Source organism: Chrysochloris asiatica, unplaced genomic scaffold (assembly GCF_000296735.1).
Source record: "Chrysochloris asiatica unplaced genomic scaffold, ChrAsi1.0 scaffold00020, whole genome shotgun sequence".
Classification (NCBI taxonomy): domain Eukaryota; kingdom Metazoa; phylum Chordata; class Mammalia; order Afrosoricida; family Chrysochloridae; genus Chrysochloris; species Chrysochloris asiatica.
The window spans coordinates 26733601-26746570 of record NW_006408538.1 but is presented as its reverse complement, the minus strand read 5'-3'; the positions used below and the strand labels follow the sequence as shown (position 1 = coordinate 26746570).

Here is a 12970-nt window from a genome sequence, read left to right as displayed (position 1 = left end):
AGAAAATAGAAAAACAATAGAAAGAATTACCAAGACAAGTAGTTGGCTATTTGAAAGGATTAACAAAATTGGCATTGGCAAAGCTAACAAAATAAAAGAAAGAAAAAAGATGCAAATAATATGAATAAGAAATTATATGGGTGATGTCACAACAGAACCAATGGCCATAAAAAGGATAATAACACATTACTATAAAGAATGTACTGCAACCCATTTGAAAATCTAGAATAAATGGATAAACTTCTAGAAACACATGACTTGTCCACACTAACACATATGGCAGTGGAAAAATCAATGCAGAAAAAGCATTTGACAAAATCCTACACCCATTTCTGATAAAAACACTCAATAAAATAAGAATAGAAGGTAAATTTCTCAACATAATTAAGAGCGTATATACAAAGCCAAAACTTAACATTACTCTCAATGGAGAGAAACGGAAACTATTCCCTTGAGAACAGGAAGCAAAAAAGGATCCCTTTATCACCGCTCCTGTTCAATATACAGGGTCACTATGGGTTGGAATCAACTTGATGGCACTTAACAATAACAAAAATCCAATAATGTGAAGAAGTCTTAGCCAGAGTTATAAGAAAAGAAAGAGAAAGTAAAGGCATCTAAATTGGTAAAGAAGTAAAACTCTCTATTTGCGGATGACATGATGCTATGCTTAGAAAATCCCAAAAATTCAGCATGAAAAATAAAGTAACTCATTGAAAGATTCATCAAAGTGACAGGGGACAAGATCAACATATAAAAATCAGTTGGATTTCTTGATACTAATGAAAAGATCTCTAAAAAGCAAATCAGGAAAACAATACCATTTGCAATAGCCAAATACAAGATGAAGCACGTGGGAATACATCTAATCAGAGAAACAAAAGAAGTAGATAAAGAAAACTAAAAAACACCACTACACAAAACCAAAAAAGACCTACAACACTGAGAGAATATACCATGCTCACGGATAGGAAGACTTAACATTGTGAAAATGTCAACACTACACAAAACAATCTAGAGATATAATGCAATCCCGATCCAGGCTCTAACATCATTCTTTAAAGAGATGGAAAACCGAAATTACCAATTTTATATGGAAAAGAAAGAAACCCCTGATAAACAAAATATTACTAAAAGAGAAGATCAAAGTTAGAGCCATCTCACTTCCTGGTCTCAAAACCTATAATACAGTCACAGTAATCAAAACAGCCTGGTACTGGTACAATGAAAGACAGAGATGAACAGAACAGAATTGAGAACCAATAAACCCATCCACCTATGCTCAGGTGATCTTTAACAAAGGAGCAAAACACATTAAATGGGGAAGAGATAGTTTCTTCAACAAATGATGCTAACAAAACTGGAAATTCATTTGCAGAAAAATGAAACAAGACCCATACCTCACACCATAGACAAAAACAAACTCTATGTATGTTACATACCAAAACGTAAAACCTAGAACTATAAAGATGATTAATGAAAAAATAGGGACAAACTTAAGGTTTGTCCTTAAGTTTGATTCATGGTGTATATACATGATCAAACTATAACTAAGAACATACAAACAGCAGAAAATAAAATAGATGAATAAATAGATTTCACCAAAAGATTAAGAACCCACAGACTTGGAGAAAAAAATTGGCAACATCATTTCAGATAAGGGACTACTCTATAAAATGTATAGAACATTTCAACACCACAATAAGAGAAAGATAAATAATCCAATTTACAAATGGGCAGAGGACTCCACCAAAGAAAACATTCAGGAGCAGGTATCCAACAAACATATGAAGAAATGTTCATGATCATTAGAGATATACATATCATAAGAACGAGATAGCATCTCACACCAGCATGAACAGCAAAGTTTAAAAAAACAGAAAACAACAAATGTTGACAAAGGTGTGGAGAAACTGGAACCTTATTACATTGCTGCTGGGACTGTAAAATAAGACTGTGGAAAACGTGGTGGCACTTCCTCAGAAAGTCGTAAATAGAAAAACCACGTGACCCAGCAATCCCTCTACTGGGTATATATCCCCAAGAAATAAGAGCCAGGACATAAGCAGATATACGAACACTGATGTTCATCTCAGCACTCTATACAACAGAAAAATGATGGAGACAGCCTAATGACCATCAATAGATGAATGGATAAACAAACAAAACGTTCTGGTAGCGTAGTGGTTTAGAATGGGGCTGCTAACCTCAGGGTCATCAGTTCGAAACTACCAGCTGTTCTGTGGGAGAAAGATGAGGCTTTCTGCTCCCGTAAAGATTTATAGCCTCAGAAACCCTGTACAGGGTCGCTATGAGTAAGAACCGACTCCACGGCACATAACAACAACAAATATATATATATAGTTTATGTATCCTACAAATATATAAGAGTTGGAAAGAGGATATTTGTACACAGGGAAGCACAGGGAGGAAGCAGGACAACTGTTGTTGTAGGGAGGGGATTGCAATCATTGAGACGAAACAAAGCGTATGATCTGCTGAATATAATACTGACGATTTTACTTGTAAACCTTCATTCAATTTACAATTTTTTTAAAAGTTTTACAAAAAAAATGAGCAGAGGATATGAACAGACACTTCACAAAAGAAAGACATTCAAGCAGCCGACAAAAATGAAGACATGCTCAAGATTACTCGCCATTAGAGAGATACAAATCAAAATAACAATGAGGTATCATCCTTTCCCGCATTAATAGCAAGGTTCCAAAAAACAGAAAACAACCAATGCTGGCAAGGAAATGAAGAGTGCAGGATTCTCCTACAGTAGTTCTGTATGATATGCACTGTACTGCGAACCACAAGTTCGATGGTTTGAACCCACCAGCCAGTCCACAGGAGAAAGATTAGGTTTTCTGCTTCCACAAAGATTTACAGCCTCAGAAATTCTCTTCAGGATCGCTATGAGTCGGAGCCGACTTGACAGAGCTTAACAACACCAATAACGACACTGCTGGTAGGACAGTAAAATGACGCAACTGCTGTAGAAAATGGTATGGCACTTTCTCAAAAGGTTGGAAATAAAAATATCCTATGACCCAGCAATCTCTCTACTTGGTATACATCCTCAGGAAATAGGAGCCATAGCACAAATATGCACAGCAAAGTTCATGGCAGTGTTATTCACAAAAGCAAAAAGATGGAGACAGCCAAGATGCCCATCAGCAGAGAAATAGTAGAACAAATTTTGGTATGTACATATGATGGAATATTATGCAACACTGAAGAATAAAGATAAATCTGCAAAGCACCACATTAACATGGAGGAACTTGGGGGACATTATGCTGAGTGAAATTAGTCCGTTACAAAGGGACAGATATTGTATGAGACCACCACTATAAGAAGTCAAGAAGAGGTTTTGATTGTATACAAAACTTTCTGTAATTGTTACCAGGGGTAGGAGGGCAGGGAGAATTATTCACTGGGTAGAGTGTTGTTGTTGTTAAGTGCCGTCTAGTCGGTTCCATGTAGACATGTGCTAATTTGGGTGACTGGAAAGGCAGTCTAAAAGTAAAAGAAGGGGGAAAATGAAATTGCGTTTTGCCTGTTTTTGCGTGTACTGGAAAGGAAACAATGTATATATATTTTCTCATTAAAAAGGCTTTTTTATTTGTAGCTATCTGTAGAAAACAACACATTTGCTATTTCATCCATTTCTACATGTAGTATCCTCTCAGCTCTGAACTCCGGGACAGCAAGGTCTGCACTGGAGGTGCAACCCGGTGAAGGTTGGTCATACCTCCAGTCACCAGGGAATCATGGGGAACAAGAAAGAGGCACACCTTTCCCATTGCCAGTCCCTGGCATGAATCTGTGCTGCCCAGAAAATCTCAAAGTGGCCGTGCCTCCTCTTGCTGGGAGACCATTCACCTTCCTCCTTCACCGCCCCAGTTCAGCCATCCAGTACATCTCTCCAACCTTTACTGGGAAGCTCAGGGTTACACGATTATCATCCGTGTGTGTTTTGTTTGGGCTCCCTTATCCTTGTTGTGGAGTCCTGGTGTGGCACTGTAGGATATGCACTCAACTTCAAGGTCGGATTGAACCGCAAGCCGCTCCTCGGAAATCCTATACAGGGTCCTATGAGTCAGAACTAACTCAACAGCACTTAACAACAACAACAATATTTGTTGTAGAGTGTCTGAGTAGCGAGACTGCCTATTCTTCCATCTTGGTTCTGACAGGAAAAAAAATTTTTTTGTGCAGTTGGAACAGGAATCAAAAGTTACAAACTCATAACTGACTGAAAGACAGTCAGTGAAATCAAAGAGAAGATAAATTAAAGTGAGGATTTATCAAGGATATGTAAATAACACACACAGGAAGGAAAGTCATAAGATATTCGTACAAAATTATAAAAACCTTTTTAAAAATATAGCAAAATATATTTTTTATCTTGAGTAAAGCTATTGTTACTCAACATATCTTCCATCCTGATCGATGCACTTTTTTTTTTTTTTCAAATTGACAGGTTTTTACTTTTTTTTTTTTTTTTCAGGATTAGGTTGTATCTTTTTTTCCCGATATTAAGGTGTTTTTTTTGTATTTTTAATTAACTTTTTATTGCAAATTGGGTGGAGGTTTACACAGCAAATCAGTTTTCCATTCAACAACTCATGTGTTTCATTGACTGCAGTCCCCATAGTGTGACATCATTCATCCCAGTTCCTCCCTGTGTTTCCTGTTTCCATTTCTCCATCTTTCCTAACCCTTAAGAACTATGTGGTTGATTATTTTAAGATGTGCAAATCTCTCTAGTGTTATTGGTCCCCTTATAGATCTAATATTTGACTGAAAATTGAACATGGGGTGTTAATTTTCCTCCTCACTAAAAAAAAAAACTGGTCAAAATTCTTAAGTGGGTCAAAAGGGAATAGTTCAGCTACACAAACAATCACTCTGAAGTGAATCATATTAGAAAGTCCTAGATAGAGTGGAAGAGAAATGTGGAACAAAACTCCGAGTCATAAAGAAGAGCAGAATTACAAGTGGAATACCTGAGACTCTGACTAGTTCCAGACATCCTTCAGGTCTAGAAATGAACTCACTCCCATGGTTAAAGTTTCAGTCAAATCATAGCTAGGTCTGTTGGTGGTGGTGTTAGGTGCCGTCGGTTCTGACTCCTAGTGAACCTGTGTACAGCAGAATGGAACGCTGCCTGGTCACGTGTCAGCCTTACAATTGTTGTCACACTTCAGTCCCCTGCTGTTACCACTGTGCCAATCCATCTCATTAGGGGAGGGGGGGTTCCTCTTTTTCACTGACCCTTCACTTTACCAAGCATAATGTCCTTCTCCAGGGACTGGTCCTTTTTAATAAAATGTCCAAAGCATGAGAGATGAAGTCTGGCCATCCTGGCTTCTAAGGACCATTCTGGCTGTGCTTCTTCCAACAGAGATTTCTATAAGATAAGCAATAACACTAGGGAGGTACACACTCCTCAGAATTATCAACTCTTTGAGATCAAAAGGGCAGCATTTACCCAAGGACAAAGTTTTGTTGTTGTTGTAATGAGCCGTGGAGTCGGTTCCGACTCATAGGGACCCTGTACAGGGTTTCCGAGACTGTAAACCTTTATGGGAGCAGAAAGCCTCATCTTTCTCCTTCAGAACAGCTGGTAGTTTCGAACTGCTGACCTTGCGGTTCACAGCCCAATTTGTAACCACTAAGCCAAGGACAAAGTTTAGAGGGGCTAGGAAAGGAGGAGTGGAAATCCAAATCAGGGAGGAAGTGGGCTAAGTGATGTTACATTGTGGGGATTGCAAACAATGATATGACACACGATGTGTGAGTTATTGAATGGAAAACTGGTCTGTGCCATCATTATTTATTATGGCCATTCTTACCACATGTTTCCATTCTGTGATGTATTGTACATCTAGCCTGTACGTCTGCAATTAGGAACCATTTTGAAGTGAGTAGTTGATGAGGCAGGATTAAGACAGGCTGCTGGCCACAGGGTCAGTAGTTCCAGCCCACTAGCCACTCAACCGGAGAAAGGCTTTCTGCTCCCTTAAAGATTTACAGCCTCAGAAACCTTACACAAGGTCGCCATGAGTCAGAACCATCTAGACCGCACACAGCAGCAGCCAAGGGTGAGAGTTATAGTGGGGAAACGATTATGGATGCCCCCACCCTAGAGGGTGTAACTCCAGTCATCACACTTAGTTTTCCTTAAGGGTTGTCAAAGGAAATGGTCGGAGCCTAATTTAAAGGACTGCTTTGTAAATGTTTACTCTCTTGCCCTGGATCTTTCTCCTAGTCATTACCTCTGACCCTGGTTTGTGGCACTTTCGGCCTGACCTGGTTCACCGGCTCCCACAGCCTCGTGCATCAACAGACTATATACATTCTGACCTGCAAATTCTGGTTGCTCCTCCAGACTGATCTCTGAACTGTGGATCTAGGTCTTGCCAGCTTCCATAATTATGGGAACCCTTTCCTTTGACAGCTGTGCCTTTTGTGAGATATTGCAGCATGTTTGTGGTAACTGATATCAAGGATTATGGAGTGGTCCAGCCTGTTGGAAAAGTCACACAGTTGGGCTATCTTTAAACTCCACCTCATAGGGGCTAGTCTTTAGCTGATCTTTCTAAAAGCAATTATTCATGCATTCTGTTAACCTTCATCCAATTTGCAATTTAAAAAAAGTTCCAAAAAAAAAAAAAGACAGGAAAACGTTCTTCACGGGAGTAAGGCATTCTTCCAGGCCCTTGAAATCCAATTGTAAAGTTCCAAATTATCTTTCTTCAGAGCTTGGAAATATTTGCTATTTGCTCCTTACTTCAGAACCCTAATTGCAGAATTAACTTAGAACCTTAATTACATTGCTCAAGCAGCGACTCAACGTCTAGACTTTAACTGATTTCTCCCCCCAAGATTTTGCTTCGTTTCCTGGATTCCTAATTCCATGAATCAGCAGTTTCTTGACGCTGTCTTGGTTCTTTGCTGTCAGGTGGATTCCGACTTTTAGCAACTGGGAGCAACTATACAGGGCAGCGTAAAACTGTCCCAGAGGGTTTCCTAATCCGTAAATATTGATGGATATCGACTGTCTCATCCTTCTCCTTCAGAGCGCTAGTGGGTTGAACCACCGACCGGTCAGTTAACAGGAGAGCGCCTACCCTATTACAGCTTCACTGGTAGATGTCAGCGGACGTGTTGCAGCCTGGCCCTGGATCTGTCCCACGGTCTGGTGCACATCTGGAGGCTCCGTTTGGCAGAGACTGCGCGGCGTGGGTGCACAAAAACTACGCTTCCCACAATGCTCCGCAAATCGGGGCATCTACAGCTTGGGAGTCCAAAGTCCGGTTGTGGCGTTTTAGGATAAGCCCTGGAATGACTGCAAGGTCGGTTTGGATCTCAAGGTCGTCGGTTCAAACTCACCAGTCGCTCCACAGAAACCCTATACAGCGTCGCGTTGAGGTTGGAACCAACTCCACGGCATTTAACAACAACAAAGCTTGGGCCCAGGAGGCGGGCAGGCTCGCGCCGAGACTTCTGGGAGTTGTAGTCCGGTTTCGCTTGCGCCGGCGCGGCGGTGGGCTGAGTGCCGGCCTTTGTCTGCGGGCGCACGCCACTGGGGTGAGTGAGGCCGCTGGCCCGGGTCAGTACACTCGGATGAGGCGGGGCCGCGCCGCCAGGCTCCCGCCCCCAGGCTCTCGGCGTGGTCTCCTTCTGCAGGCGGCTTCGCGACCCTGACCTGGCTGGCCTGGGCCCTAAGGGAAGCCAACTTCAGGGGAGAGGTCTGCGGCCTGTACAGGAGGGCTGAGCTTGACCCGACAGTGGGGTGCTGAGGTCCATTGTGCAGGACGGGCCATGAAGGCCGCAGGCGGGAGGGAAGGAAGGGGCTGCTGGGCAGGTGCAGGGACCCTTCGACTGCCTGCCCCATAGGGCCGGGCCTGGTGAAGACCCCCACCCTAGATGCCGTGAAAGGGGGAGGCCACCGCGCTGGCAGCTGTGCCCCAGGGTCTCGAGGCCTGGGTTTTCACAATCTGGACTAGGAACCCGAAAGTGCAGCCTAGAAAGAGCCAGAAGGGACAGACTCCTCTCGGTAGAAAATGAAAGAACAAACCGAGTCAGGTTGTGTGTGGGAAAATCTCACATATCCCTAACCTCCTAATCCGGAACCCACCCCCAAAAGCTTCCAAGATGCCAAAGTTTCACCCCTCTTGTAGTCCTCTCCTTTCAAAGATTTTCCATTTTAAATCAGTAAGCCATAGCTGAGCCCCTTCACATTTGTTTTCTCAGGCGCTACCTGAAATGTCATTGTTATTAACCTGTTTCGTAACGGAGGAAATTGATCTGTGGGGTTAGTTGCCCAAGTACACATCCTGAAGAAGGCAAGGCAAGAATCGAAGTCTCTCATGGCCTAATTCCAAGCTTTTTCCAAAGACTATGTTGTTGCTGAATCTAAACCGATTCACGGTGACCCTGCATAGGGTTTCCGAGGCACACTGCTGGGTTTGAACCGCCTACCTTGCGGTTAGCAGTCTAGTGTTTATCCTACAGCGCCACACCAGGATTCCTCCAAAGAAGGCAATGGCCATGAAACACAATAGATTCTGTTATAAAGCTATGGTCTCCAAAATGTTCAGGAAATTGTTTCTAGGAAAAGAACTAGGATGATTAATCAAGAAGGTGCCCGAGACCCAGCTCAAGTGTGACTTTTTTTAGAGTTAATAGTCCTAGTGTGGCGCCCTAGGATAAGCACTAGACCTCAAGGTCGGTTTGAACTGCAAGGTCAGTGGTTCAAACTCACCAGCTGCTCCTCGGAAACCCTATCCAGGGTAGCTATGAGTCGAACCGACTGGATGGCATGCAACAACAGTAGCCTGTAAAACATCAGAGTTGTGAGTCCGTCTGTCTGTTCTAACTGAACTGTTTTCTGGGATCTTCAGGAATAGAGTCCAGTTTCAGACAGTAAATACCATATACTTTTCCACTGACTTTTGAGTAGCTACTTAGTGGATGTGTAGTTGTTACGCAGTAATAATTTAAACTCCTACTTCCAAGTGGGCATCCTAACACTCTGACAGAGATGCCTTTGTAGTTTATACTTCAAGTTGTAAGCAAATCTACATAAGAGTTTAAAATGTAGATCATCACACACATAGCAGAAGGTGCAGTTGTCAAAGACACAGGTGCTTGTATTAGCAAAACAAAAAACTGTAGCATCATACTGTAATTTCATTAAATCAGGAGGCCAGCATTTTGAGAGGAACAAAAGACTACACATTAAACCACTGGAAACATAGTAAAAATTCAGTCATTAGGATCCTGAAGAAAACAGTCCAAAATGAAGAATGTATGCAAGTAGATTCCAGGGAGTTGGAAGGAGAGTAATTAATTACTGCCCATCAAACACTACTTTCTTCTATTCCATTTTCTATAAGACTTCTCACCAGCCCTTCAGTGATAAGGAACTGGAAAATTGTCTAATTAATTGTTTTGGATTCAGAAAGCCTTGCATTTAAACCCTTCTTCCACCTTGACGTCTTGCTATATGTGGAGAAGAAGTTACTTAACCTAACTTGGAGCGCATTGGCTTTGGTTTTATGATCCCAAATAGCTCTTACCAAAGTTGACAAGCATTTATACTTCCTCAGAACTAGCATTATCTTAAACAGAGGGGAACAGCCAGCTCTCCAACTGTGTAAGGCCCGTGAAATCATTTGGTCTGGCCCTGCCATGGCAATTACAGTTCCCGCCATCACATTGGGGGTGAGTTAATTAAATGTTTGACCAAATAAAGCAGGCTAATTTGTAAGTTGATCATTTTGTGTGGCCCATGAATGATGTTATAAATTTGGACAGAAAAAAGGTTCCCCAGCCTGGTCTTAAGGGTAGAAAAGGGTTTGGTGTGGAACTTCCTCAGAATTGCTCAAAGTAACATGAAATTCTTCATGTGTTTAGAATCTAGGGAGAAGTAGAGGGGAGAGTTGGAGGCATTTCCATCCTGGAGCCAGCTTAAAGGCTGAATTGTGGGTTTTTTAGGTACAAACAGGAGGAATCATTATTTTAGAATCGTCGAGAAGAGTTACATGTTTATGTGTCTCCTGCTTTCCCACCTCCCGTTTCCTCTTGGACTCATTTGTGTGTAGTTAGACCGTTGAGTTCATTTTGCACTTACAGGTAACTGTGACAAATTGCCTCTATTCACTTGCCCTCCAAAATGGAGTTCCTGGGACTTTATCCTCCCTACTTAACAACTCCTCTGCCTTGTTGGTTTGGTTTTGTTATTTTGGTTTGGTTTTGTCTGTTTTTTTTCCCTCTTAGGTACCCAAGAACAGCCCATGGAAAAGTTTTCTGAAGAGGTGGTGATTAAAATCATACAAGAGTGGACATGTTTGGATTTCCAACAGCTACCCTGTTGGACTGTCATGGAAGATATGCCCAGAATGTAACATTTTTCAGTGAGTGAGTTGGTTGATCGCTGGAATGCCCTCAACTCAGAGTTCAAATCCCTGTCCATAGAATGGGCCAACAGTCTGAGGAAACAGAGCTCTTCCCTTGGAGGAATTCATTGTTCCAGGGGTTACAAGAAAAGCCTGCAAACTGGAGTTAGAAATAATAGTAGAAATTGGAGGAACAAAATTTCAAAGCAAGAAAGAGAAGAGTCTTGATAAGGAGGTAGTTTTGAGGTGGTCAGAGAATAAGGGAGCACCTATAACCTTAGAGCAATAAGACAGAGGGCCAGAGAGAAAGTATCCTAAAGATCACAGCCAGCACACTGTTAACAGTGATAAAGGTTTAAACTGTGCTGGTAGGCTCAGACACAAGGCAATAGTGAAAAACGGTCAGTATCTGCATAGGCAAGGTTTGAGAATAACTTGCAAAACTGAATTAATTTCAGTTCCACCATAATTTAGAAAACATGCTTGAATCAAATTCTTTTAATTACCCTGGCTTCTGCGATATCAGGCAAGTTATTTCTTTTCTATTCAGGCTCTTTATCTGTCAAATGGGACAATAAGCTCTACCTTGTAGGTTTGTAGGAATTAGCAATAGTAAAAGTAAAGTACTGAGGATTCTGCTACATATTGTCTGAGGTCCTAGAGCTTACTTCATTGTCAAGAGAGCAGAAATTGTGGAGCAAAAGTAAGATTATAAAGATGCTAATGAAGAAACTTAAGCCTCAGAACCCTTCATGTGCATTGATCTCTTCCAAGGTCCTGGGCCTAGTTTTATCCTATGTCTTAAAAGGGAGCCTCTAAAATTTTAAATCTTCAGGCTGTATACATCCTGGATTCACAGTTGTTTTAGAGTCAAATACAACCTAGGTATGAGGCTCCATGTAATCCTGTATTGTTGTTGTGAAGTGCCGTCGAATCAGTTCCAACCCACAGCAACCCTGTGTAGGGTTTCCTAGGAGCAACTGGTAAGCTTGAACCGCCAACCTTGCAGTTCAGGCAGCTTTGCAGTCTGGTGCATTAACCCACAGTGTCACACCAGGACTCTGTAATCCTGTATAGTGTGTTTAATTTTCTGGACCTGTTTTCTGATCTGTAAAATGGGCATGTCTGCCTCACAAGATACCTGAGAGACTAAATTAAAATTAGCAGCAGTACACCCCCATGGAGCACGCCTGGGTGAGAACTCTGATAGCATCATTTCCTCATCTGTAGAGATCTCACAGGATTGTCTTCAGGATGAAATTACCTCTGTATGATTTATAGCACATAATAAGCTCTCGGTGTTGGGTTGGTTTTGTTGTTGTTGTTGTTGTTTTCTTCTATTCTCACTCAACATATTGGTGCATTTTACATGACTTCCCTCTCATTTTACCAGATGTGATGACAGAAGCCCACCACAAATATGAGCACTCCGAGGCCACAGGATCCTCAAGCTGGGATTTTCAGAATTCCTTCCGAAGAGAGAAGCTGGAACAAAAATCTCCAGATTCTAAGACTCTACCCGAAGATTCATCAGCAGTGAGACAGAAGGTCTATGAGTGCCAGGAATGTGGAAAATCCTTTAGGCAAAAAGGTAGTCTGACATTACATGAGAGAATCCACACTGGTCAAAAGCCCTTTGAGTGTACCCATTGTGGAAAGAGCTTCAGGGCCAAAGGAAATCTTGTGACACATCAGCGAATACACACAGGAGAAAAACCCTATGAGTGCAAGGAGTGTGGGAAAAGCTTTAGTCAGCGAGGTAGTCTGGCCGTTCATGAGAGACTTCACACTGGACAGAAACCCTATGAGTGTATTATTTGTCAAAGAAGCTTCAGGAATCAAAGTAACCTTGCTGTTCATAGAAGAGTTCATAGTGGTGAGAAGCCCTACAGATGCGATCAGTGTGGAAAAGCCTTCAGTCAGAAAGGAAGCTTAATTGTTCACATCAGAGTCCACACAGGCCTGAAACCTTATGCCTGTTCACAATGCAGAAAGAGTTTCCACACTAGGGGGAATTGTATTCTGCATGGAAAAATCCACACAGGAGAGACCCCCTATCTGTGTGGCCAGTGTGGAAAAAGCTTTACTCAGAGAGGAAGTCTGGCTATGCACCAGCGAAGTTGCTCACAAAGGCTGACTCTCTGACTACTCTCTTCAAAGGAAGTCCTCTTTAAGAATTCAGTGTACAGAATCCTCTAAAATCAAGCATCCTATCCAATTCTGTGGAGTGAATGGAGAAATTTTCAGAAAAACTATCATGGCGCAAACTGACTATTCCGTTTCCTCCCAAGTCAGGAAAATAAATGTCTTATTATCATTATTGCTGATGATTCCTAATTTCTGTCAGTTTATTTTAACTTAAGTTTCCAAGGTGCCCCATTAATCTAGAGTCACACTTGAGATTGTTTAGGGTGTAGCAGATACAGATTTTAAACATGTACCTGATACCATCAGCCTGTACAAATATATATATATAATATATATATATTTATATATATTATATATATATATATATATATCTCAGCCTCTTTCAATCCCAAGGTTGTTTTCTGCC

General features: G+C 41.7%; 1 protein-coding gene across 1 annotated transcript; it reads left to right on the top strand.

Moving 5' to 3' along the window:
* The first annotated feature begins 7533 nt into the window (after window positions 1-7533).
* ZNF32 (zinc finger protein 32) lies at window positions 7534-12737 on the top strand. The gene is made up of 3 exons (XM_006837445.1): window positions 7534-7603; window positions 10298-10434; window positions 11810-12737. The coding sequence occupies exons 2-3, from the start codon at window positions 10365-10367 to the stop codon at window positions 12559-12561; spliced, it is 822 nt and encodes a 273-aa protein (XP_006837508.1). The 5' UTR covers window positions 7534-7603; window positions 10298-10364; the 3' UTR covers window positions 12562-12737.
* The last annotated feature ends 233 nt before the right edge of the window (window positions 12738-12970 follow it).

Coding starts and splice junctions, on each gene's coding strand:
- ZNF32 (XM_006837445.1), top strand. CDS start 10,365: ATGTTTGGATTTCCAACAGCTACCCTGTTGGACTGTCATGGAAGATAT. Junction 10,435..11,809: donor CCAGAATGTAACATTTTTCA/GTGAGTGAGTTG, acceptor TCATTTTACCAG/ATGTGATGACAGAAGCCCAC.